General features: G+C 35.7%; 1 protein-coding gene across 1 annotated transcript; it reads left to right on the top strand.

Moving 5' to 3' along the window:
- Positions 1-7: 7 nt before the first annotated feature.
- On the top strand, positions 8-27566 carry LOC138691558 (zinc finger protein ZFP2-like). Its single transcript, XM_069813618.1, has 5 exons — positions 8-426; positions 7921-8006; positions 11336-11467; positions 18750-18829; positions 23062-27566. The coding sequence occupies exons 2-5, from the start codon at positions 7926-7928 to the stop codon at positions 24242-24244; spliced, it is 1476 nt and encodes a 491-aa protein (XP_069669719.1). The 5' UTR covers positions 8-426; positions 7921-7925; the 3' UTR covers positions 24245-27566.
- Positions 27567-27925: the final 359 nt, after the last annotated feature.

Below are 27925 nucleotides of genomic sequence, written 5' to 3'. Positions count from 1 at the left end.
CTAAGAATCATTACAAAAGGCAGGATAGGCTTATTTACTGAAGTTCTTGTGGTTTTTTTAACAAGGATGTAGCGCTTTCTCATTTTCCGTTTTGGCGACTCTGATGTTCAGGGTGATGTGATCAACAAGGCCGTGACACCACTTAACTTGTTAAAATCGGGATATAAAGGAGACTGCAAATTGATCCAATTTTTTTCTTTACATAAATCTGCCAAATACCATTTCTTGCCGCTATCTCTCCTTTAATATATAATAATAATTAGTTTTATTTTGTGGCATACTCTACTGGAAATGAAATTGTTCCTGTAGGTTTCATTAACTGTTTTAATTGGAGGATTTTGTGAAGTGCAGAGGATGTTTTATAAAACTGTAATACAGAATATGGCGTTTCTGTAGCACGCGACATAAAATTTCAACTTGGGTAAGGTAAGGCTCACTTCGATTATTATTATTATTATTATTATTATTATATTGTAAGATATTTATATTATATTCCTATTCGCGTTCATTTTTAAGTGTTATACCTATTTATTTCACGTGTTAAATAATCACTTCGTGTTGTACCACTTTATTTCACGTGTTAATGACTTCTAGGTTACCTACATCGATAAATTCTTTCCAGTTTTAGCCATTTTTTCTAATATGTGTTCAAGTCAACTTACGCCCTATATGAAGTCTTCACATTCCAAACTACAGCTACTCTGAAAAGTGGACCATTCTTCCACTTCTTTTCATAAAAAATCCTTCAGAAATCAAATAAACTAAACCGCGAAACATACCAGGATTGTATGAATCAATTTTTTATTTTAGTAGGTTATTTTACGACGCTTTATCAACAGCTCAGGTTATTTAGCGTCTGAATGAGATGAAGGTGATAATGCCGGTGAAATGAGTCCGGGGTCCAACACCGAAAGTTACCCAGCATTTGCTCATATTGGGTTTGGGGGAAAACCCCGGAAAAAACCTCAACCAGGTAACTTGCCCCGACCGGGAATCGAACCCGGGCCACCTGGTTTCGCGGCTAGGCATGCTAACCGTTACTCCACAGGTGTATGAATCAATGGTTTCAAGTTCAAACGCACCAAAAAATTTCACACTGTTGATCAGACGGGATAAAATATATATATTTTTGTCTACCTCTTCATGCTGCTTACCACACAGGGAAAGTCTATACCCATTGTCAAGTTGCAAACATATCTAATTGACCAAGAAGCGCGACATCCATTTTATTATTTAAATGTTTCTTGGACACACTGTCTTTCTTAACTTATTCATTGAAAAGTTTTAAGTCTTTAACGCCTGTTGTAATCTTACTACTCCACTCGTCGTCACCACCAAAAAGAATGCAAGGAAAATAAAAAAATGCATTCTTCTGTTCACATCCACACAACAAATTTGCTTTATCATACATACAGCTATTAAATTTTCTGTTGAAGTTTCGGTTTTTGCCTTCCGTCTGCTGTAATGACCATATCAGACCGGGGTTGGCCTAAATTCTTGGTGCGAACTCTGCTGTCCAAATCTAATTTTCTTCCAATTAGTTCACAAACTTTATTCATATTGAAATGAACAAGTATACAAACACACAACTAACACTAACTAACATCACACTTACGATCAAAAGAAAGAGAATTACAAATAACACTCAGAATTTTATTATTGCCGCTATGAGTATGGGTGCGGGAGTCGAGAACATGTCAATGTTGCCAACATTCTTAGCTGGGAAGTTTAAACAGTTTTTTTTTTGGGTAAGTTTAAAGATGTGATGGAAGGTTATGATGTCATCAATGACATCACAAGGTAGTTGTAATAATTATATACCAACATGGGTTTTTTTTAATTCGCGATTTCACCATATATTATAGAGTTAATGCGATTAAATTGAGTGTATATAATATTTAACACTCACCATTGCTATATGCCCACCCTTCAAATCTAAGTCTCGTTGTGTTCTGGGATATTTTGAACATATGATATCTGTCACTATCATTTTTTTCATCATGAACAATAATATTCTGTTTCTTTACTTTTTTAATATTCAAGATTCATGAATGCACGAAAAGTAATATTTCTCACCTTTAGCAAACTGCTAGATTACGCTTGAGCGATTTTTAAAATTACGGAATCAGTGCAGCTGAATTTTTGAGGCGCCACATCATAAAATTAGTGTTATGCAAAGGCATCTATGCAAGTTTCGAAATTAGCGAGGCGCCATGCCATAAAGTTAGTGTTAATTACTTGTAGAAATATGACAGCAGTATGCAGGCTTGAAATTAACAAATCACAACTACGCCTGAAGTACCAGACTATGGTTTTCGATAAAACAACGAATGGACAAGCGTTTAAATAGAGCAGCAGTTCCCAAAGTGTGCTCCGCGGAGCCCTTGGGGCTCCGCGAGTGAATCTCAGGGGCTCCGTCCGTGGCAGTTATGAAGTTGACAAAAATTGCTGCTTCCATCTAGTCTCTAGCAAGAAAAACGCAAACTACTTTCATCAAGCGAAAATAATTTCTCAGAAAATAGTTTGAGTTTTTCTTGCTAGATGGAAGCACCTATAATAGATCTACTCGTTACTGGAACTATCTCAATGTTTCTTGCTTACCATGTACTTGATGATTCTCGAAATTTATTTTATGTTTTGTATATCAAGCAGGCAGCGTTTGTTAATCATGATACGTGGAATCTACAATCTATTGACTGTTATGTTGCCTCAAAAAATATATATACACCTGCATGTTAATTTGTTTGCAGAAGCGTTAGCTAAACTTTCGTTGAAATGGAACTATGGCCTAAAACGGGCTCCGTAATACCCGAGAATCATCAGCTATCAACCAGTACTCAGTTAAAGGGGCATAATAACTGCTGTAACCATACTTTAAAAGCAGATAATGCGAATTCCTTTAGATTGAGTTCGGAATATGTTGAACATGATCCTGCTTCAGAGTCTACGATGTCTAGTGTAGAGGCAGGCCTATTGAAAGGAATTAAAAAAAAAAAAAAACGAAAATATTGGAATTCGTATTTGGACATGGGATTCACTGAGTTAGCAGATGGATGTCCACAGTGTGAGATATGTAACAAAGTTTTGCCCAATAGTTCTATGTTCCTTGCCAACCTTAGAGACGGCATTTCGAAATTCATCCTGACTTCACAAATGAAACTAGTGCTCGTTATGATTAGGTTTTTCTCCGGAGCGGTTGTTTGTGCGCTTTCAATTGGAGACCTCCGGTTACCACCGATTGATGCCGCGCAGGTTGTATATGTGCTGTGGTGCAGACATTCATTTTCGCTGAACATTCCTTTAGGCGGATCAGGTAGTGATTGGAGTCCGCTGACGTCCGCGTATCTTTTAAAATATGTGTGTAATTTTATGTTGTTTATTTCCTATTCTTTATTTACCTTTCTCTCTCTCTCTTTCTTTTTTTCTTGTTTTGCTTGAAGTACTATGTTAGCTGACAGATTTTTTTTTCTAGTTTTGAAATTCATAGTATATGTGGAAAGGCGTACTAGTTTTATGTCATTGATCAAATTAACAACATTAAAATTAACTGAAAACTAACGCAGAATTAAAGCTTTTCAGTAGCTAATGTAAACATTTATAATTTTCTTGGAAACACTCGTTTATTCACAAACAGTTTTTGTCAATCGGTGTAGTTTAACGTAAAATATATTAAGGGAGTTTCAGAATGGAACAAAAGAAACGTGTGGTATCAATGGGTTAAAGTTTACTGTCCAAAATAATTTATTAAGTTTCTTCACCAGACAGGATTGTGATCATTGTGTTAAAGGATGTCAGTATTTGAACTGTCTCTTCTAAAACTCGTCACTCTTCCTCTGTAATAAAAAATATAAGCGGATATCAACTTAAGGATAATTGTAATTATATTATTACCACACGTTTCTTTAGTTTCATAATGAAACTCAATATTTTAATCTAATAACTCAAGTTGCCTTTTAAATATTCCATATAAGTTATGTATGATTCTTATTGCCTCGAAAGTTAAGTTTTATAAAAATTTCAATACTTGTTTTTCTAGACGTGGACCTTTGGAACAGTAGCACTAAAGCAGTTAAAAAATTCGTATCAAATGTTTTGCGTAATTTTAAAACTACGAAAACGATGATATCACTAATTAACCGTCAATGTATATCTGAATGGTAATAATTTATTTTTGACAGCAAGTACGAGTACCACAACCGCGGCTCTTAATGTTAGCCTAACACTTACATACCTACATTTTAAAATTTTGGTCTACTCAGAGAATCTATCTAACCTGGTCCACGCCATAGAGTTTCCAAATACGGACCCGTTAGCGTCCTAGGAGCGTTTGGCATTTCTGGCAACACAATCACCAACTCATATTTCATTTCAAATAAGAGGCTCATCACTGAAGTTTAGAGTTTCATCTCGTAACAATATGCTGGATCAATCTTAGAGGGTCCTTTTTTGCTGAAATTCTTCTGCTTTTCAGTTTTTCATTCGCAATGTTACTCTGTATGCACGCAAAGCCACGAAATTATTTTTATTAGAACTTTTAAATATAAATCAAAGTAAACACGCTTTTTAAAAGCGTTCAAAAGTGTTTTGAACAATTAAATTTACTTACTTACTTTCTTCAAATTCGCGATTGTGCGATCGCTTCAAATGGTCTAACAAATTCGAAGTACCACCACCATTAGAGTAAATTCGTCCACAAATTTCACAGCGTGCGACTTTATTATTATCTTCAACTAAATTAAAGAATTTCCATGCGACGGATATAAGATTTGGTGCCATTTTATTCCACTCACAACTACCGTCAGTCCGTACGCGCTGGTCGTCCTTGAGCACTACGTCCTCCAACTTCGCTTCGCTCCGAACCACCGCATCCCTCCGTATGTTCCCTGTTCCACCTACGATAGTACCGGAGATCACCGGTGGAGAGCTTTATTCGTAATCTCCGATTCCTCCGCGGTAGTAGTCACTCCGATGAGCAGCACTAAATGAAACTGCAGACTAGGTACTTTAAAAGAAAAACTGACGAACTCCATGCAGTTCAGACAATATTTTTTATCTCGTGTAAAAGACAAATAACGAGAAAGCACTGGAAGCGTCGTACTTGATTAGTCATGACCTGGCTCTTGCTGGTAAATCTCACTCTTGTTGAAACTCTTATGAAACCACTATTAGTGACGGTAGTGAAGTGCATGGTGGACGATAAAACTGCAAACTTGATCTCCAGTATGTCTTTATCAAATAACATTGTGCGTAATCGAATACAGAATCTATCAAACTATGTTAAAAATATAATAATTTTCCGTATCAGTCAAATGAAATTTTTGCAACAACTTGACGAATCTACAGACGTTGCCAGATTAGCTGTGTTAATGACGTTTGTGCGGTACGAATTATCAGGTCCTTTCATGAAGATATTTTGTTCTGCAAGCTATTGCCATCCTCTACAAGCTGTACTGAAATTGCATTAAAGACTCGATACCTTGGGACAATTGCATTGACGTGTGCACAGATGGCGCAAAGGCCATGGTAGGCCCTGTTTCTGGCGCTGTTACAAGGATCAAGAAAGTTTAAAAAAAAACTGCACAAATAGTCATTGTGTACTACACCAAATGCTCTCACAAAGAAAAAAAATGCCAGCGTTATTAAAGCAAGTACTACACAACGTCGTCAAAATTATCAACTTTGTTAAGGCACAATCTTTGCAGTGTAGGCTACTCAGTATTCCGTACAAAGTTATGGGAAGTATAGGCATACACAAGTTATTGTTATTACACATAGAAGTGCGATGGTTGTCGCGTGATACAGCGTTATCCCGTTTACTTGAACTTTGAACGGAAGTTTCTTTACTTTCGAATGACCAAAATAATTTGCTGCCAGATTATTTGAATGATCAGGAACGGTTGTGCAAATTATGTTACTTGGCAGACATTTTTTTTAAATTAACTAATTCAACACATCCATACAAAGTAAACGGAAGACTATATTCGATGTTACTGACAAAATTGCCGCGCTGAAGAAAAAGATAGCGTTCTACATAGAAAGCGTCGAGAATAATTGATTTCAAACTTAGAATTAAATTACACAACAATGAATGACTCATTCATAGCAATAATAAAATAACACCTTGACAATTTGCTTCAAAATATGAAATCATATTTGCCAAGGAACACTCAGGAATCAATTGGAAAGAAATATGATTGGTTTGTAGATCCATTTCCAGTGAAGTCAAAACCAGCAGCCCTCACCGTGGCAGAATATGAGGTCCTTATAAACATGGTGTCAGGCATAATTTAAAAGCAAATCACTTATGGAATTTTTGGCTCAGTTAGGGGAGGATCTTTTGATATTAAGTTCAAAAGTTAAATTTATCTTACTGCCTTTTCGTACTACATATCTCTATGAATCGGCCTTGTCGAGGTACACGGCTACAAAAAAGTCGAGCTTGTTTGGACACAGAAGACGATATACATCTTCAAACTCACTTCTGTGACAACGGACAATGACAAACTCTGCCGCAAGAAACACGCACATTCTTCACATTAACTTCGAGCATACATGCAACATTGTAACATTTTTTAAATATCTTAACTAGTTGTTATATCATTTTGTAGATTTAAATAACATTATCTCCAGTACTCTTTCATATTATTATTAATATATCTTATTATTCATATTTTCATATACGTATCGTGTGTAATATGCTTCATAGAACATAGACAGATATAACTAAAAACTAAACATTTCTTGGGGCTCCACGAGAAACTTTTGTTTCAAAAAGGGCTCTGTGGCTGAAAAAGTTTGGGAACCGCTGAAATAGAGGATAGGAGATGCCCGCCACTACTTTTATGCCAGATATCAGAATCAAAATATTTTTCAAATAGCTAACATCGACCAATTCAAAGTATATTACAGACTAGTTAAACATAATTACTATATTTTCGAGTATGTTTTTTTTTGCCGGTTCGGTAACAGTGAGTTTTTATTTTAGACTGCATAATGGTCTGTACTGGCCCAACTAGAGCACTGGCAATATATCGATACTGTGAATTATAAGAAATATAATCTATGATTTATTAAGAATATAGCAGTGCTCGGCGGCTAGCGCATCGAACCGCGAAACCAGGTGGCCCAGGTTCAATTCCCGGTCGGGGCAAGTTACCTGGTTGAGGTTTTTTCTGGGGTTTTCCCTCAACCCAATATGTGCAAATGCTGGGTAACTATCGGTGCTGGACCCTGGTTTCATTTCACCGGCATTATCACCTTCAAATCATTCAGACGCTGAATAACCTAAGATGTTGAGAAAGCATCGTAAAATAACCTACTAAAAAAAAAACCAGTGCTCGAAATTCAACTTCTCATACAATACCACACCTGAGAAACTCAAAAGGCGTTCATTGGAAGCAGCTGTTAATTGAACATATCAACTTGATTTGCTGTATTTTAATTTTCCTAGACTTTTAGCCTGTAAGTAGGCAAACTGTTTGCGTTAATGTATATTTATTTGTAGGTGTGTACCTTCAAAGAACACTCGCACATCATGGAAATGTGGACACATTAGCAAGCATAATTATCCCTGTAATACTAAAGATATTGCTTACGTTTGTTGTACACAGATTTACATTCTAACAAGAATCTAGTAATGATACCTTAAACTGGGGTTACTTTGAACATAGACGAAACTTTGAACATTTTTTTTTCTCAGAAGATCATACTTAGCGTTCTACATGCTGCACTTGTTATAGATGGAGGTAAATTTGTTATGAGAATGATTTTTATAATGATTTACCTCCATTTAAAGTCCAGCATGTAGGAACCTAAGTATGATTTTCTGAAAAAATATTCAGTTTCCACAGTTTATGGTAAGTCTTTCTTAGTAGCTCAAATTCTGTACTGTAGGCCTACATGAATATGGATTACTTTCAGTTACGATGGATATGACCAAGATGGAACCAGATTTAGATCCTTTGGCTACGGACGCTGATCTAGAGGGAAAAAAGCCTTTGGCTGAGGTATGTTGACAGTAATTACTGTGTGTTGTACATACATATTCCATAAGACAGAAATTTCAGATACATATTCCAGATTATATTCAACAGACATAAACTAAGTGAAACCATGCCTAGGAGTTTTCTGTTATTCACCACTGTGTCTCATACAGCGTATGTTTCTTTCTTTATTTACCCTTTTGAAATCTCATCATTTCTGATTTAAAGAATGGTTTACAACTAAGGGGGTCAGAACCAAAGGTGTACAAGTGACATTTCTTAGAATATGAGTTAAATGCATCCAGGGCAAGCTAAAGAATCTAAAAATTTTAGTGGCGAAAGGATATATTCGTTAACCAATATCACACACTAAAATTGAAATAAAAAATTGCACGGAATTTACGAAAGCTTAAGTTCTTTCAATCACATTTCCTCAAAAATAACAAGTGCACTTATAACCCTTTGCTTCTGACCCCCTCAACTGGATATAATTATAATTTCTGGATTCACCTATACGTGCTACATGCACTGTCCATCTCAAACATCTGGATTTAATGTTCCTAATTTTGTCAGTGAAGAATACAATGCTTGCAGTTCTGCGTTGTATAACTTTCTCCATTCTTCTGTAACTTCATCCCTCTTAGCCCCAATATTTTCCTAAGAACCTTATTCTCAAAGACCCTTAATCTCTTTTCCTCTCTCAAAGTGAGAGTCGAAGTTTCACAACCTTACAGAATAACCGATGATATAACTGTTTTATAAATTCTAACTTTCAGATTTTTTGACAGCAGACTAGATTATAAAACCTTCTTAACCGAATAATAACACTCATTTCCCATTTTTATCTACGTTTAATTTCCTCCTAAGTGTCATTTATATTTGTTACTGTTGCTCCAAAATATTTCTTTTTTTCCACCTCTTCGAAGGATAAATCTCCAATTTTTATATTTCCATTTCGTACAATATTCTGGTCACGAGACATAATCATATACCTTTTTCTTTTCGGGATTTACTTCCAAACCTATCACTTTAGTCTTTAGTGCATCTCCTTGCTTTGGCTCATAGTGAATTGGAAAAGCATCAAATAGAAATTGGCCTATACAGACTCTGCTGTAAGTTTCACAGAGACACATTTAATTAATCGAACTAGTTTCTTGGGAATACCAAATTCAATAAGGATATTATATAAATCTTCTCTCTTAACCGAGTCATATGGCTTTTTGAACTCTATGAATAACTGATGTACTGTACGCTTATACTCCCATTTTGTCTCCAATATCTGTTGCATACAAAAAATCTTATTACACCTAAAACCACACTGATTATCCCCAATAAATTCATGTTTAGTTATATAATATTAAATATTGTTGTTTGTGATATACATATTTTATATTAGTGTGGTCCTTAATTTTGAGCTTTGGAAAAGTAGAGGGGGCACATTTAGAATCTTTTGCATTATAAAAGTAATAAATTTGGTAAAATGAGATTAGTTTTGGATAACTGTCATGGATTGCTACCAAGATGTGGTAATCGTTATATACCATAATGCTAAGAATAGCGGCACTCATTTTTACATTAGTTTTAATTTTAAAATTATGTGAATTGAATTTTGTATTGTAGACATTTAGTTTTGAAAATTGGGATGCAAAGCCTACTGCTCAACATTGCGCAGTATTGCAGTAGATATATACTTTCGATGTTCACCTCATATCCAGCATAAGTTCACTTGCAGGAGTATATATTTGTATTGTATAATAATCAATATCATAATATGATATTATATTATCTTTGAAACAACATAGAACTGTCAAGAAGTTTATATGTACACAAGTAGAACCTTTACAAACAATGTGTAATGTTCTACAACCTTCTGGATCAAAACTTCCCCTAACACACTACAATCTCCTATAATAATGTGGAATTCTCTATCATCTTTCGTGAAAGTGAACATTCTCGCCGAATTATATTTCTCGCTCCTAGTCCTAGGCATATGACTCGTTGGATCACCAGTGCCATGTGCTATCAGACTGTGGATGGTGGAAGTGTAGGTACTTTCAATGAAGAGTATTGGTTAGAGGACATAGCAACTTTTGTTGTCACGTTTCATTTGAATGCGTTTTTTCAAGCTGCACTTCCAACTACTGCCGAAGAAATTCCAGCAGTACAATACAAGACTGGAATCCGGAACTCTGGTCTCCTGTTGGGTAATATATTGCCACAGAACTGTTCATCAGGTCCATGATTTTCATTAACGATGTGTTAGAACTCGAAGTTGCACTGATGAATACAAAAGATTACACACCCCACCCAATATTTACAGCAAATGCAATTTTTTCCTGTACCTTGTCAGTGTTTAGCGGAAGATATATCCTGACTGTGGTAGGAAAACTTGGCACAAATTAATATGCCACTCTATTAGTATTGTTAATTCATCATGTGACAATGTAACGTGGAAATTACCAACTGAAATTTTTATCTGCTTTTTATTTTATTACATTTTTTACATTACAGTGCTGGAAATGTCTATTTCACACCAACAACCTAAAGAAAAAAATAGTTTTTCAATGGATACCAGCATATTGTGGATTGACTGGCAACGACACTGCTGATTATCTTGCCAAAAAGGGCTGTGGTACTATTCAAAAACCTGCTACACAATTATCCTATTATACAACAAAAAGAATAATTACTTCACAATAAAACAAAATTATAACAAATCATCATCTCCAAATTTCCAAAAATAAAAGATGGGAATCTCTCTCAATCCAAAACGTCCCTGGATACCCAAAGAAGAATACAGTTGCAATTTTTAGACTCTTTATGGGCCACGACTGCTTGGCCAAGCATCTCCACAGGATTGGAATATCTCCTTCACCACTCTGCCCCATATGTGAAGAAAATGGATCAAAATCATCTTCAACACTGCCCAGCCACTATCAACTTGGCGTCCTAGAGTGAAAAATATTGGAGAGCGAGAGTATTAATGATTTCGTTCTCAGAAATTCGGCATTAATAAACAACAACAACATTTTTTTAAAATAAAGAACATTATTGCTTCGAACTTTAGTACCAACCTCCTAACTTTCATGTAAGATTTACCAAGTTTTTTTTTTAATATTATTTCATAAATATGGGAAGAAATTACTTTTATATATCTATTCAAAACAAATTATTCTTTTTGTCACCCATTACAGGTACCATCCAAGTATATATGGTATTCTTATTTTCCTCTGTGCTACAAGTAGTGACCAAGTGTTGTCATGTGGAACCAGAATGCAACCTGTAAATCCTGGAATATTGTTCAAAACTGCAAATAGAAATTACTCATTTATGATGTCTTTTTTTATCTCCAGCAAGTGAATTTATTGAATTTCCACTCCACTGAGATAAAGACAGAGGACAACCCCTATGATGTCATATCAGATACCAAAGTTGAAGAAGTTGCAGCGCCATTTGCTTTTCACTCTGTGAAGTGTGAAACTGAGGTGAGTCTTGGTCATGCCTTGTGCTGGCTCTTCTCCCAATTTCTTATCTTCTAAGTTGCTTTTGAATATGTAATAATAATAATAATAATAATAATAATAATAATAATAATAACAACAACAACAATAACAGTAACAATTACAATAATAATAGCTTTATTTAACCTGGCAGAGTTAAGGCTGTATGACCTTCTCTTACACACAACCAGGATTAAAACTTGGTTAAATAGTTCCACATACACTGAATCGGATTTAAGTAATTACACACAGATATAATTTACATAATGATATCAAAAGTGCCAGTTAAATAAAAATTTACGTAATAAAATAAAAATAAACACAGAGTAATACAATACGTATTAATGTTGCTAGAATTAAGTACATGAAATCAGAAGCTGATAATTCTATAAAATGTACTCGATAAAACAATAATAAACACATTGGAATATATATTGGTATTAAATTACAAGCAAGTAGAATTTGCATAATTAAACCAAAAACTGACAATTGAATGAAGTGTACACAATAATAATAATAATAATAATAATAATAATAATAATAATAATAATATACTGTATATTTGAGTATATGTAGTGAAATGCATAATGGTAATAGGTGTTAAATGAACACGATTTACATAATGAATTCATAAACAGAGATTTGAATAAAGAATACACAAAAATGAACACTGCGATAAACATATGAGCATTAAATCAGAAGAAAATACTATTTGCGTAATTACATTGAAAAGACGATTGAATTAAGTGTACACAATAAAAAACAACAAACAAAAATAAAAAATGAACACAGTGGAATACATTGAATTATATATTTGCAACGCATTAGGTCTGACAACTCATCGTAAGATATTCTTCTAATTTATATTTAAAAGAAGTTAAAGTCGGCAGCCCTTGCCTTCAGGCAGCAGAGAATTGTATGTAAGTGTTGAGGTAATGGTACATTTTTATATTTTCATTTGTGAATTTTTTGCGGTTCAAGTGTTAAAATGTCTTGTGTTTTGCCATCACTATGTAACTGACAACTACAGTGTCTTCTGCACTTTCAGAGATATATTAGTATTACCGAATACTTTTAATAAATTGTTTCTTCCTTGATAGATATTCTCCATATGAAAAGTTATTTTAAATCAGATTTTAAATTTGAAACAATTGAAGGGTTCAGACCCATAATGGGCCAAGCGCCATTTATTAAAATCGGAGAAAGCAAGGTTTGAAGTTAAGTGAATACCATAGTTTAATGAAGATTGATATATCATTTAGTTTTAATGTGTGTACTTGCTATATGTTTCCATTGAATTATGGTAATAACTTCATTTTAACCCTTGTTTTCTACGATTTTAGTAAATTCCGCTTGGCCCACAATGGTTCTGAACCCTTCAATTAATTTCGACACTTATACTGTCAGATGAAAATAAAGGAGAGGGCTCAGTACCAGGAGACACCATTTCGAGTTCACTTCGCAATTACTGCCGTCTCAGCTTCCAAAGCTCTTCACTGTTTCTCGTCACTGAAATAACGCATTTGTTTTTTTTGCATGAGCACTATATTCTTTCGTTACATTATAACCAAGTACTTTTATATTCTTAGTCAGTGGCCAAAACTTTCGTAGTTACGATGTATTGATATGTCTGGGGTAGGGTGACCGGATTCACATTGATAGAAAAGTGGACACTACGTTTAAAAAAGGAGGGAATTGTTAGAAAAAAAGAGGACAGAAAATATGTACTTAGATTTAGGCTTAAGCTTATTATTATACTATAAATTACGTCAATATCTATTTTCTTACATAATATTTACAGTATAGATTTAGGCTTATATCATACTTAGAAACATGTTAAGATTACAAAAATAATTATGATAAAACTTAATAATAATGCTTTTACAATTATCTACATATGAAATTCAAGGCAACTACTATATTTATTACAGACAGAAAATATCTGTCCTATTTAGATTTAGGCTTAGGCCTATCTTATGCTTAAAATTATGCCATTATCTATTTTATTTCGGTATACTTATGATAAAACTTAATAATATAAAATGATTATACAGTTAACTGCATATGAAAGCCAAAGGAACTATAATTATTATCAGAATATATAAAAAGACTGCACAAAATATGAATTAAATATTACTTTGTATGCAAAGAGAGTTATGATCGTTGGCAAATAGAATATTCTGTCGATGCTGCTGCCACTTACAGGAAAATTACTTGAAAAAGGCGTCAAATCAGATAATTTCAAAATAGGAGACCTGCAAGTTACGAAAAGGAGGACAACTTTAATTTTTTTAAATGTGCCTCGACCCCACACAAAGAGCTAAACAGGAGGACATGTCCAGAAAAAAGAGAACATCTGGTCACCCTAATCTAGGGGTGAGTCAATTGTAATTATTGAATTTTGGATCTCGTACCATTGCTTGTTTCTTCAAGAATGACACATCCAAACTTTATTTCTTTATCATACTGTGGAACCTCATTCTCGACTCTGTTTTTGTCTGCTTATGAATGACTTTTTGCAACATGGCCATGCAGATGAAACTTTTTCATTAGAAAACAAAATAGAGCTGAGTTCATTTTTTCCGTTATTGACCTTTTCTGACATTCCATTAAATTGAAGCCTAATTTGTGATGTATTAACATTTGCAGCGTATTTTCAGCTGCAAAATACACAGCTCATATTGTTAACGTAGCATTGACAGAATTGCTCTTAGCCCCAACAGGGGCAAACAGTTGCCGTAAGGTGCAATTGTTACTGCTAGTCGGGTTATTGTGCGTTACGTCAACATTCACCGAGACTCTTCATATTAGATCATAATTTCAGACAGTTCTTTTCGAGATTCTAGAGATGCTAAACATTCCAACGAACATTTTCAAGAAAATGCTTTGTTTGCAGGCGTGTGTATCAAATGTCCTTCATTTCTGCAATATCATTATTTATGTATACGAAAACAAAGGTCAATAGATTTGTTCTTGTACGTATGATGATCTTACTTCATACTGTTTCCTGTTATCTACCCTTAATCGTGCGAGAAATGCAACTTCTATGGAGTTTATCATCGGTAAGTCTTTGCGTGATTTAATTATGCTTAATTTTAATGATTGCTTGATTTGTTGTTCATTCGCAGTAATGAGTTTTATAAATTTATGGGAATTTGATTTGGTAATTTTGATTTATTATTGGTTGAATTTGTGCCAGCATCCGCGGTTATGCAATGAATATGAGTGAGAGTAGATTTGTAGCATGCAGAGACTGGGAGATTTTTGTGTGCCAGCTTCTATTACTGATTCATTTAGGAAATACATATTTGAAATTTTAAAAGCAGAAGTGAAAAGTAATTTAATGTATTCCGTCTCTTGTCTGCAATATGACAACATGTAAATAAAAGAATTTTACTTCTGTATCGAGTATTCATGATATAACTGCTGGTTTTGTCGAGGTTTTCTGTAATTTACACTAATACTGTCGATGTTACTTATCTGACTTTCCATCTATGTATGATGGATATATTAGGTGCTTGTTTTTCAGAATTTCACCCTTACGGTCATTACAGCAGAATATTTTACTTATTTTTTTCCAAGATTGTCAGACATATTACATCTGTATGATGTTTGGTCTTCAAATAGTTTTGCTGTTCATAGACTGATTGGAGAGTGTTTGAAGTATTTCATATTAATTATTCGACACCTTACATCCGAATTTTTACAAATCTTATTAATTGCCAAGCCTTTCTTTCATATATGCGGTGACACCTTTTTCTTCTAATTGTTTTTTATTATCAGACGTGGCATTAAGTAGGTGACATTCTTGTATTTGGAAAAATTAATTTCCCTGACATGTCAAAAGGTAGTGCTGCTGTTCTTTTTTCGTTTGAGGAAGATGAATTTGCAGTGAAAGACCTACGCTTGGGCAGAACACTATGGATGAATGAATGTAAACAGTTACTATACAAGAAAAAATGCATAATTATTCTTTTCGTGGATTCCTGGACATTGCAGTCTGTGGGGAAATGAGATTGCAGACACTCTGGCTAAGAAAGGCTCTAAAATTTTGCAGTTAAAACACAAACCGACAACTTTTCACGCAGTGAAAAGACTGATCCATAAAACCATCACTCAAAGCTCTCAACTTCGAGTGTTAAGAGGAATCAGAGATAAACAGGGCATAAAAGTATAGACCATATCCTGGACTATCTGAGAGGTGTAGCTGTTGCAGGATTCCGTCGCTTCATTGATCATGACTGCCTACTACATCATCCGGATTGTTCGGAATTGCACCAAGCCCTATATGTACGTTGTGTGATGAAGAAGTCTGTAAAACAACCATATAATGTGCTGTCCTGCTTTGTCAAAAAACACTCTAACTAGCACATACCGGGAAGTCAGAAGTGATATAAATTTGTAAGCATTGTTATGTTCACGCCCTTTGAATAAATAAATAACTAATCCCATTAGCTACAGGAATATAAGATATTGGTACTGAAAACTACTAGAAATTCCATTTCGATGAGTAGAGTCCACACCTGTAGAGTAACGGCTAGCACGTCTGGTCGCGAAACCAGGTGGCCCGGGTTCGATTCCCGGTCGGGGCAAGTTACCTGGTTGAGGTTTTTTCCGGGGTTTTCCCTCAACCCAATATTAGCAAATGCTGGGTAACTTTCGGTGCTGGACCCCGGACTCATTTCACCATCAATATCACCTTCATCTCATTCAGACGCTAAATAACCTAAGCTGTTGATAAAGCGTCGTAAAATAACCTAGTAAAATAAATAAATCTATGAGTAGAGAATGCTTCGAGAAAAGCAGTATTTTATGTCAGATATTGTAAAAAAAAGTTCATAGATAGTGTCACGCTGAGATATACAGGGCTACTACAAAAGAATCATTCGTTTTCGTACTGCTGTATTCTCCAAGGTATTACTCGTACAACAATGATTGGTACATTAAAAGAACCGGAAACGTGCCTGGTTTGCATAATGTTCAAGTTGGCAGCACGAGTGTAGGGCCTGCACAAAATGGTGACAAAACAAGAAAATACTTTTTGTGTGTTAGAATATACGAGATGTACGTTTGTGATATCAGTGCATCGCGCATTCAGATGAGAATATGAACACAAACCGCCATGTAAACAGCATTTTGCGGTGGCATTGGCAATTCAAGGACACTGGTTGTCTGTGAAAGGGGAAAAGTACCAGTCGATCGACAGTGCCCGATGAAACAGTGGAGAGAGTGCGAGAATCTTTCGTGCATAGACCACAAAAATCAACAGCCTGTGGAAGCCGTGTACTTGAAATACCACAGCAATCTGTGTGGAAGATTTTGCGACGACAATTGAAGTTCAAGCAATATCGTGTACAGCTTCTGCAACATTTGAAAGCAGAAGATTATGGCTTGCGTGTGCAATTTGCACCACAATGCAGGACGCAATGGAGGACGAAGATTTTGCCGCCAAGTTGATATTTAGTGACGAATGCACATTTCATTTATCTGGGGTTGTTAATCGTCATAATGTGAAGTCAAAATCCTCGTGCATTTGTAATGCTTGAAAGAGATTCGCCAAAGGTAAGGTGGGTGCTCCTGTTATGGCCATGTTCCTGATATGGCTACCCCCCTATTGTGAGTTAGTTAACCAAAAAATTCGCTAAATTGCAGCAGCATCCAGTGAAAGGGCATCCTGGTATGTCACTTGATCGTTTTCCATCCAGTCAGGTTGAGCAATATGGCGTCATTTGCCTGTTTTGCGGTTTTCATGTGACCTCTTCTTATTTTCCTCTGGTAAGTGTCCTTTTTTTTATGCATATTTTTCAAAAACTTGTTTCATGAAAAAAATATTACTCCATTCAGTTTTTAATGTTCTCTTGATTGGTGTTGTCGTTGATGGGTATCTTTTACGAGTTGTTCATAGTCAAACAATTTTCGTGAAAGCTTACCTGCTCCTGATATGGCCATATCAAATGCACCATGGCCATATCAAGTGCATTTCACTTTTATTTTTTCACTTGACAAATTTACATGCCTTATAGCTGGGATTACGCGAAAATTTTGTATTTTAAGAAAAACAACGTATTTTTTTTTTTTTGAAAAACCTGTTTTGACTACACTTTTGAATTATAAAAAAGATTATTAGGCCTAAGTGTCATGTTTTTTCATTTTACACGAGAATTATTTAATTTTATCACAACTGCGCTATCAAACTGAAAACAATCACGATTTGTAGAACATGGAACAAGGGTGGCCATATCATGTGCACATGTTCCTGATATGGCCACTAGGTAGACTTTTGGAAATTGGGACTTTTTGGACAGTTAAAGCTACTTTTATGGGAAAAGGAAATTGTTTTAAGAAAGTCCATTAGACTGAGAACGAATAAGAAAAAAGTGGTTTACATTTTTTTCTCAAAATGGCGGCTAGAAAAATTCTCAAACTTTAGCATGGGCATATCAGGGACACCTACCTTAAATGTTTTCTGTGTGATGTCACAGACAAAGGTGTATGGTCTGTTTTTCTTTTGTGAGAGCACTGTTACGGGTACATCTTACCTAGATATGTTGACTTTGTGGTTGTTTCCACAACTAACCAAGTATCAGACAATTTTATCTTTCAACAAGACTGGGAACTCTCTCATTGGATGCTTCCTGTCCGTGAATACCTGAACCATGAACCACCGAATCGCTGGATTGGACGTGTTGGTGCAGATGACCAAGCTCTGTTCCCTTGGACCCCAGGTCACCAGACCTAACGCAATGTGACTTCTACCTTTGGGGCTACATTAAGGACCGCGTCTATGTACCTCGACTGCCACAAATACTGGTACAGCTGAGGGAGTGCTCCAATAATGCAGTAATGACCATTGACAGGACAACGCTACACAATTTGTGGAACAAACTGGACTACCGCCTGGACATATGTCGTGTCACACACATAGAACATTTGTAGAGTGTGGGAATAAATGTGTTGTGTGTACGGTTCTTTTGATGTATCACTCATTGTTGTGTGAGTAATACTTCGGAAAACGAATGATTATGTTGTAGTAGCCCAGTATTATTATTCGGCAATGATGAGGTTTTGCTGATGGATCATTCTTTCAATAGCAGTTCATATCTTAGGGCATTAGAAAGGGAAGAAGGGCATTAGAAAGGGAAGAACCTCACGAAATGTAAGCTCCAACATCTCTCATCATATATTTCGATTGAGTGGCATTCAATTGGAGGTTTATAGCATGTAAACTTACACCATTTTGCTATTCCATTCTCTCTTTATGTTTTAGGAGTTGTGTGACTTGGACACAATGAAGGACGAGCTCAAACTGGAGGTCACGACACAGGAGAGTGATATTCTGACCAATAAGTAAGTGAGGTGTGCAAATCGTCAAATAATCTTTCAGTCCTTTTTTAATTGCTTCATTAAAATTATCACATACCATACAACAGTTAACTTCCTATCGCACTGTAACTCTTTGATGATGTAGGTTCACCTTCGTCATGGCTTAAAACTTTATTTCTATCTTCAGTGAAAGATAAATACTCCACCTCCGAGATCGCTTCATCACTTCTAGTTATTTTACTTTTGTTTCACTGCACATTTTCACTTACCGAATCTTGTAATATCACCGAATCTACTGATGGTATATTAATATTAACATTATCACCTTTAAAGAACTGAATTTAAATGTCATATTGAGAATTCAGATAAGTTCGTCAGTTATAATATCAAATAGTTTCGTATAATTTTCAGTCTATCACTAATCTATACTAAAAGCCAGGTTATGAACCGATGAAACAGGAAGTAGTTGGATGGGCGAGAGGAAAGTGCGGGTTAGAGGGGTAGCCTGTGCAGTGATGACACGTTGGGTGTAGGGGATGGAGGGGAGAACGAGAACGGAGCTTTTCATTGGACCTCGCGTGAAAATGTCGTCTGCTAACGAAAATCTGGCAACGGAATCACGGAGACAGTGTAGCCAGTTCATTTGCAGTACTAAGTGCATTACGAGTCGCATTTCGTACCAGCGTCATTAGCTCGTGCTTTCTTAAAAACAGTAATTTTAATTACTAATACTGTAGATAGTGTTATCGAGAACTATATACAGTGGTTATTTTAAACATATCGGTGTCAAATGCTGAACACGCTTTGAATCTCGCCCCACTATGTGGCAACAGAGCTCAGAAAGAGACCAACAGAACGTTGCTTCCGGTTTAGTCGGTTCATAACCTGGCTTTTAGTGTAGTATGGAAGCAGAAATGAATTCTGTTACATCAATTATAAAATATTATATTATGAATCATGAATATTTTCGACTTTTCAATTCAATCATCTTCAGGTGATGTGAAATGGTTATAAATCATGGCGTCAAATATAGTATTGAATTAAAAACATTCAGATAGAAACAATCAAATGAATATGGCTGCAATTGGGAGAGTTATATTTAAATACAGCAGACAATGTGCCAGTGTTTAAGAATTAAAATCGTTTAAAATTATTTGAGAAACTGAAGGCTTGAGGCTTGTTCATTTGTAATACAATGTTCAACATGATGGATTCTATAAGAAGTAGATGTAAGGTTATATGCACAGTCTCTCGCCGCAATGAGTGGCATTAATATTGTAAAGTTTTTTTTAACTAAATAACAATGTAACTTTATTATCTCAACAATAACTATTCACTCTCTACAATTTAACTTCACTCCAGTCAACAATGGGATTTGCTCTCCGCACAGCAACACAGCGTTTGTTATTGCACTCCACAAACGACAATGACAATTTACTTGGATTATTATTTATTACGAACAACAATGAACTGTTAATCTTAACTAATATTTACAAAGCACTATTTACAAATCAGAACTGTCAGTTCTCAGTTCACAGTTCTTCTAGCTCAGTCACTCGAGTTCACAGTATCTCGAACCACAGACCTTCAGAGACAGTCCACTATACTCGAACTCAGGTCCCTCCAACTGCGGTCCACTGCACTCGAACTCAGGTCCCTCCAACTGCGGTTCACTGCACTCGAACTCAGGCCTTCGGATGTTGACACAGTTGTGGACGCACACTCGAGTCGAACTCCGGTACTGGCTTGCTTGCTCTGGCTTACTCACTGAATGGCTGAATAAACTGAAAACTGCTCAAGTTCGCTCGCGTTTCTTCTTTTATAGCAAAATCATAGTTACGAGAAATTTCTACGGTGTCCTCTCGAATTATCTGGATATCTCCACTTCGACGGACTCCTCTAGAAGATTCGGGAGGGTCCGTCCCCTCTTCACTCCGCACGTAGCAGCTGCGCGCGCAGCCTCCCCTCGTCGCGTTGACGTAATACACCCCCTCTGCCCTTCAGCATGCAGATGCTCCCCGTACCAGCGTTTCGTCGGACGCGTGTTCGAACCCCGGTGCAGCTGTCACAATATAATAAGTGTGCAGCAGAAGCTTTCAGAAGTTCCAGCCTTCCATTTCAAATGAGCAAGCAAGGTTAAATCTTACATATGTTTTATATGTGTTTTATCATTGTATTATTTTCAACCATGTTCAATTGTATTTGTCGGCTAATCACATCACCTGAAGGTGACTTACTTGAAAAGTGGAAAATATTCGTGATGCATAATATAATATGTTTTAATTGATGTAACAGAATTCATTTCTGCTTCCATACTAGATAAGTGACAGAGTGAAAATTATACATAACTATTTGATATTTAAATAACTGGATAATTAATCCACTTTTTGTACGTTTCACTGCGTTCATTTTCAGTGTTCGGTCGTCTGTTTCAATAGATAGACTCACAACAATCATTTGCAGTTTCTTTCACTGCTCATTCCAGACAAGGCGCTTTCCTTTGTAAGCGACAATGAAACCCTTTTCACTGTTAGCAACCTTCCTAGCAGATGTTTTTGTAATATAAACTAATTACAATCCACAATCACAAGATGGTGTCATTGTCGTCGTCTCAAAGCCTTCCACTTTCTTTGACAATGCCTGGGTTCAATAGGCTGGTGCTAGTATGTAACATTACCAGAGTGAAGCGAATTCCTGTTCCTGACATTTTAATTGATATTCATAAAGTTTAATGGATTATTTTTAGTCATCTAATGAAAAACTACTCTTGAAATGAAATTATTTTTAGTAGTGTATTTTTCGCTGTTTGTCTCGTTCTCATAAACTGCGCCCCCCCCCGGGGTATTTTAGTGGGAGAAAATTCTTAGGATAAAATCATTGGTGGGCGGAAAATCCTACCCGTCCCCCCCCCGGGGTATTTTAGTGGGAGAAAATTCTTAGGATAAAATCATTGGTGGGCGGAAAATCCTACCCGTCCCCCCCCCCGGGATTTCGCACTCTGCTTTACAGTACTATAAAACATGCTTTGCGATTGTCATTTCTTTACCGCATTGACACTCAGCTGAAAATGGTGGCTGCGTTCAAACGTTTTGGCGAAGCTAACATTGGTGAAATAGAATTTTAGTAAGTTAATTATTATTTTAGTGTATTAGAGTGCTTTATTTCTTCAAATCGTGTAACATTCAATTAATTTCCACTCGAGTTTTATTTTCTCTAGATAAATCAAAATCTCTAATGATATTACTGTAGATAAACTAAAACGTCTGTAACTGTCTGTGAAATGAGAAAATCCCCCTTTTTTGTTTAGTTTTATAAATTAAAAAAGGAAAACAACTTACCTTCATGTTACAAAATATCCACTGTTTTATGTATGTTTTAAGCTCTGGTTTGAGGGATTTTAATTCACCACAGAATAGGCCCTTATTAATAACATAATATAACGATTCACACTTTATACTCGACCTATTCACTGTATGACCATGCAGCAGGTTAGTCCATGCATTCAGGATTTTTATATGATAGATCGTGACTATTATGATTATGTCTCGTGACCAGAATATTGTACGAAATGGAAATATAAAAATTGGATATTTATCCTTCGAAAATGTGGTAAAAATTCAAGTATCTTGGAGCAACAGTAATAAACAAAAAATGACACTCGAGAGGAAATTAAACACAGAATAATTATGGGAAATGCCTGTTATTATTCGGTTGAGAAGCTTTTGTCATCTAATCTGCTGTCAAAAAATCTGAAAGTTAGAATTTATAAAACAGTTATATTACTGGTTGTTCTGTATAGTTGTTAAACTTGGACTCTCACTTTGAGAGAGAAACATAGTTTAAGATTGTTTGAGAATAAGGTTCTGAGGAAAATATTTGGGGGTAAGAGCGATGAAGTGACAGAAAAATGGAGAAAGTTACGCAACGCAGAACTGCACGCATTGCATTTTTCAACTGACATAATTAGAAACATTAAATTCAGACGTTTGAGATGTAGCAGATATGGGCGAATCCAGAAATGCATATTATGGAGTGTTAGTTGGGATACTGGAGGCAAATAGACCTTTGGGAAGGCCGAGACGTAGATGGGAGGATAATATTAAAATGGTGTTGAGGGATATGATTATACAGAGGTGTTTAATTTTAACGGGATATGGAAAGATGGCGGGCGTATGTGAGGCAGCAATGAACCTGAGGGTTCCTTGAAAGCCTTTTGTAAGTAACTAAGTAAGATCGTGACTTTATTTTTATGACAGTTTTGCAGATGGCGATGACACCACTATGTCGTCAAATGGCGAAGAATTTGCACATGAAGAGCATGCGACTGTTTTTCAGAATGCTGAGCATTCTGTTTCGTCAACCGACATCGTGCAGGATTATGGGTGTAAGAGCACTTCGAAATGCGGTGTTTGTGGAAAGTGCTTCTCGGAGGCTAAAGACCTTAAAAGACATCAACGCCGACATACTGGCGAAAAACCATTCACATGCGACGTTTGTGGAAAGTGCTTCTCTGAGCAAAATTTGCTAAAGATCCATTACCGCGTTCACACCGGTGAAAAACCATACAAATGCATTTTCTGTGAAAAGCCGTTTTCGTATCTAACTTCCAAAAACATGCATGAGCGCCAGCATACTGGTGATAAACCATTCAAATGCGACGTTTGTGGAAAGTGTTTCTCGCAGCACGTCACATTAAAGAATCATTTCCGCGTTCACACCGGTGAAAGACCCTTCAATTGCAGTTTCTGTGGAAAGTCGTTTTCGCAACAAACTGCCAAAAAAGTACATGAACGGCAGCATACAGGTGATAAACCATTCAAATGCGATGTTTGTGGAAGGTGCTTCACGCAGCAGGGTATCCTACAGTGTCATGTTCGTGTTCATACAGGAGAGAGACCATACAAATGCAAGTTCTGTATAAAGTCGTTTTCTCATAAAGTCACTCTATTGAAGCATGAACGCCAGCATACTGGTGACAAACCATACAAGTGCGACATTTGTGGAAGTGGCTTCTATGACTCTAGCTCTCTAACATGCCATAAACGCATACATACAGGTGACAAGCCATTCAAATGCGAAGTTTGTGGAATGTGCTTCAAGCACGCGAATACCAGGAAAAGTCATGAACTACAGCACACTGGTGAGAAGCCATATAAATGCGATATTTGCGGAACTAGCTACTTTACTCGGAGCGCTCTTTATAGCCATAAACGCATTCATACAGGTGAGAAGCCGTTCAAATGCGAAATTTGTGGAATGTGCTTCTCGCATGCGAGTACCCGGAAAAGTCATGAACTTGAGCATAATGGTAAGATATCATTGCAATGCAAAAATTGTGGGAAATGCTTTTCAGGGAAACGAATTCTAAAGATGCATAAACAAAAGCAAACTGATGACAAACCATTCCATTGCAAAGTTTGTTTGAAGTTCTATTCGTAGTCCTGTCTCTTAAGAAGCCATGAAAGTCGGCATAGAAGACTGAGACAAAAACCATTAAATGCGATGTTTGTGACAAGTGTATCTTGCATAAAGGAAATAGGTATAAAAAGACATGTACTGAAACATATTGGTTAGGACCATTAATATGCAATGCTTGTGAATATCTTTTCTCTCAACAGAAGAGAGTATAAAGGGCTAATAATGCTACGAATCGGGTCCCATGTGTGTGTGAGTTCTTTTATGAATCTGAATATTCGGAGTAACATCTACGTCTGCATTGGTGTGTGAAACCACTTATTGTCAGTTACACGTGGACTTTTTTAAAAAATATGTAGACAATTCCCTTTCTCGACAACATATTGGTGAGAAACCGTTCGAATGCAATACGTGGAAATTATTTTCAGAGGTGAGTCACTTTTAAAATGACTATTACACTTTTACTACGTCATACTACTTTGACCAATGAAACTACACAGACTTGTTTCAGCCAATCATAGCAGTTTATCCTACCATTTTTATCACTTCCCTAGCATTTGTTTGCTTTTATCACTTGTTTAGCATTTGTTTCTTTGTCAACATTTCAAACTGCAAATTCTTTGTAATACTATATAAATACTTTGCGATCGTCATTTGTTTTCCGCATAGATAGTCGACTGAAAATGGAGGTTGTATTGAAACGTTTTGTTGAAGCTAACATTAGTGAAATAGAATTTTAGTGAGTCAATATCTGTTTTATTTTATTAGAGTGCCTTATTTCATCTACTTATATATGTACTCTCTTCTGTTTTTATCACCTCCCTACCGTTTGTTTCTTTGTTTGCCAACATTTCAAACTGCAAATTCTTTACGGTACTATAAAACATGCTTTGCGAACGTCATTTGTTTACCGCATAGACAGTTAATTGAAAATGGTGGCTCCGTTCAAACGTTTTGATGACGCTAACATTAACAAAATACAATTTTAGTACGTTAATTATTACCTTATTATATTGGAGTACTTCATTTTTTCTAATCGTGTAATAGTCAATTAAATCCTACTCGAGTTTTTATGTTCTCTAGATAAATCAAAACCTCTAATGAGATTACTGTTGAAAGTAAATGGAAGGATGAATGTAGGTGACAAAGAATTTAAGTGCGAACTATGAACAAGAATACGTCCGAGTGAGATGTTCAGGAGTACTTTTTCTGAGGGAGTTCCCTTAAACATCAATGCTTTCCTACAAGTAAGCTAGAAGCAATTAAATTGCGAAGTCTGTAGGCAGTTTTTTTTTTTCTTAATTATGAAACCTAAGTCGGGAACTGCATCGTTTTGGTTTCAAAGCATTCTCATATGATGCTTGTGAAAAATGTTTGAAGCATAGTAAGGAGAATTTTAAAAAGGATGTACTTCATTATTTTACCGAGAAGCTGTCCAAAAACCTATTCCAGGAGGAACGATTCCTGGACCAGTGACACTTAAGAAGTTTATTATTAAACATAACTAAACCCTTGCGGAAAGTCGTAAATAATTTGCTTCACGTAACCAAGAATTTTTTTCTCTTTCTCTTCCTTTTTTCATTATCTTGATATTTTAATCGTTTATATCTGTATGCTATATAGGGTAGTTCACCCTATTGTCAGCCACCCCCCCAGTAGTCAGTCATCTTGGCATAATTATGAAAAAAATAAGTACATCAAAGAATATGTACATATTCTGTTGGCTCACCAGTACTCTGCCATTCTTTGTCCTTCCCTCAAACCTCTAGTAGCTCTGATGTGAGAAATATAAAGCAATAGTTAGCCTCTAAACATGTTGTGGAGAGCACCATGTTGTTGTTGTTGTGTGATCTTATGCGTTGAACAACGCGCAGTGTCATTTTTATAAGGTCAGTATTTCGTTATTATAAGTCATAGCCACTTAAAACAGTGATTGAGTGACTTGAAATATTCTAGAATAGTTAAATGAGCACTAAATTTGTGTTTTAAAAGTGTTGAGTATTTCAATGGAGCTTACTATAGGAGACTTCAGTAAGATAGAGAAGCCAGTAGTCAGCCTAGGCGGCTCACACTGAGTTTAAAGACCATTTTCTATCATCTGCAAGCTTAAAGCCTGGCCTTTAATGTCAGACCATTGTATTTTGGTTTAAATACATAAAACCCAGTAGTCAGCCTAGTAAGACAGATAGAGGCTGATTATTGTTATCTTGATTAACCTATAGTCAGCCACCATCTCAAATATTATAATCTAAATAAAATAATATAATAATAATAGTGTAGAACTCAAGAGAAGTTACCTACAACTTGCTCCCTAAATATACATTTTACAGATAGGCCTATAAATAAAAATGTTTTCGACTAAAAGGGTGAAACGACCGATTCACCAATATGAAGAGAGGGCGTTAGTGGAAGCTTTGCTTGAGATTCGGCAAAATAATTTAAACATTGGTAAGGGACATTGCAAGGGGGACAAAATTTTGAAGAGCATCTGTTCTGGCCAGGTCCCTTATCAAATACAAAAAAGCAACGACCTGTTAAAGAGAGAGTTCCAAGTACTATTTCATCAGTAGTATGGCGTGAGTTCTTCCATAAAAAGAACTTGACCAAAATCGAGGAAACGAAATTAAAACAGCAGAGAAAAGAGGAGGGGGAGAATCGAAAATCTCTTATCAAAAATAGCAAAGACAAAAAACTGAAATCTACATTCATCTCAGATGCAAATGCTGATCCCGATTATGAATCTCAAAAAGAGGACAATTATTTAAGACAACTGTGTACTGCTTGTGATGATGAACGTATTAGTGACGTTGAAGATGAAGATTTTAAAAATATTGGGTGTGATAATTGTTCAAACTGATTTCATTTGAATGTACTGACCTTAATGCATTGCCATATGATATTGCAGCGGGTAAAGAATTTTATTGTCAACTGAGCCTAACACACAGCATTGTGAAGGAAATAGCCATTAGTGCCCTCAAAGGATCGTTTCAGATATTGAGAAATCATTTGTATGTGAGTGATAATGGAAATTTCAAGTTATCTTAACTGATGGCTGTTGATTCGTTTAGATAAGTCCGTACTATTATTTTTCTCGCGGTATATGGCATTCCAATCATTCTAACCTATCTGATGTCCCCCCCCCCTTTCTTAACTGTAAATGAGCACAAACGCTACTTAGGTGTAAATTTTTCTGACATTCTGTGTTATTCGATTCCCTAACCGTTTGAAATGCATATCATTTTACCTTTTAGGTGTGTTTCCAAGTTATATGTAATACACTTTGTCAAATCTGGCAACCTTTTCTTAAGGGAAGCTAAATTTATATTATATTTTGCTCTTTTTTTTTTTTTTTTTTTTTTTTTTTTTTTTGTAAAAGGAATATTGTTTCAATAATGTCTACCTCAGAAATACCTTCTGTAATTCCTTTTCATTTTTTTTGTAATACTCTACAATGAAAGTACATGTATAATGTTTATTTTATCATATTCTAACAGTAAAATTGAATTTAACCTAAATTTGGTTTAGAGGCTGAATATTGGTTTCAAACTGGCTGGACATTGGATTTTTGTGGCCGAATACTGGAGAATTTGTTACTACTAGGAAAATGTATTATTTTTAGTCCAAAAAGTGTAGTTATAATGTTATGTTATGTGAAATTTCAAAACTAGACTATTTGTTTGTAATGGTGATTAATAAAGGAAATAA

This window comes from Periplaneta americana, chromosome 16, assembly GCF_040183065.1.
Source record: "Periplaneta americana isolate PAMFEO1 chromosome 16, P.americana_PAMFEO1_priV1, whole genome shotgun sequence".
Lineage (NCBI taxonomy): Eukaryota > Metazoa > Arthropoda > Insecta > Blattodea > Blattidae > Periplaneta > Periplaneta americana.
The sequence above is the reverse complement of the archived record's forward strand: the minus strand, read 5'-3'. Positions and strand labels throughout refer to the sequence as shown.

Bases quoted from the DNA above. Each gene is read 5' to 3' on its own strand.
- LOC138691558 (XM_069813618.1), top strand. From the start codon at position 7,926: ATGGATATGACCAAGATGGAACCAGATTTAGATCCTTTGGCTACGGAC. The intron at 11,468-18,749 runs GTGAGTCTTGGT...TTTATGTTTTAG, and splicing joins CTGTGAAGTGTGAAACTGAG to GAGTTGTGTGACTTGGACAC. The intron at 18,830-23,061 runs GTAAGTGAGGTG...TTTTTATGACAG, and splicing joins AGTGATATTCTGACCAATAA to TTTTGCAGATGGCGATGACA.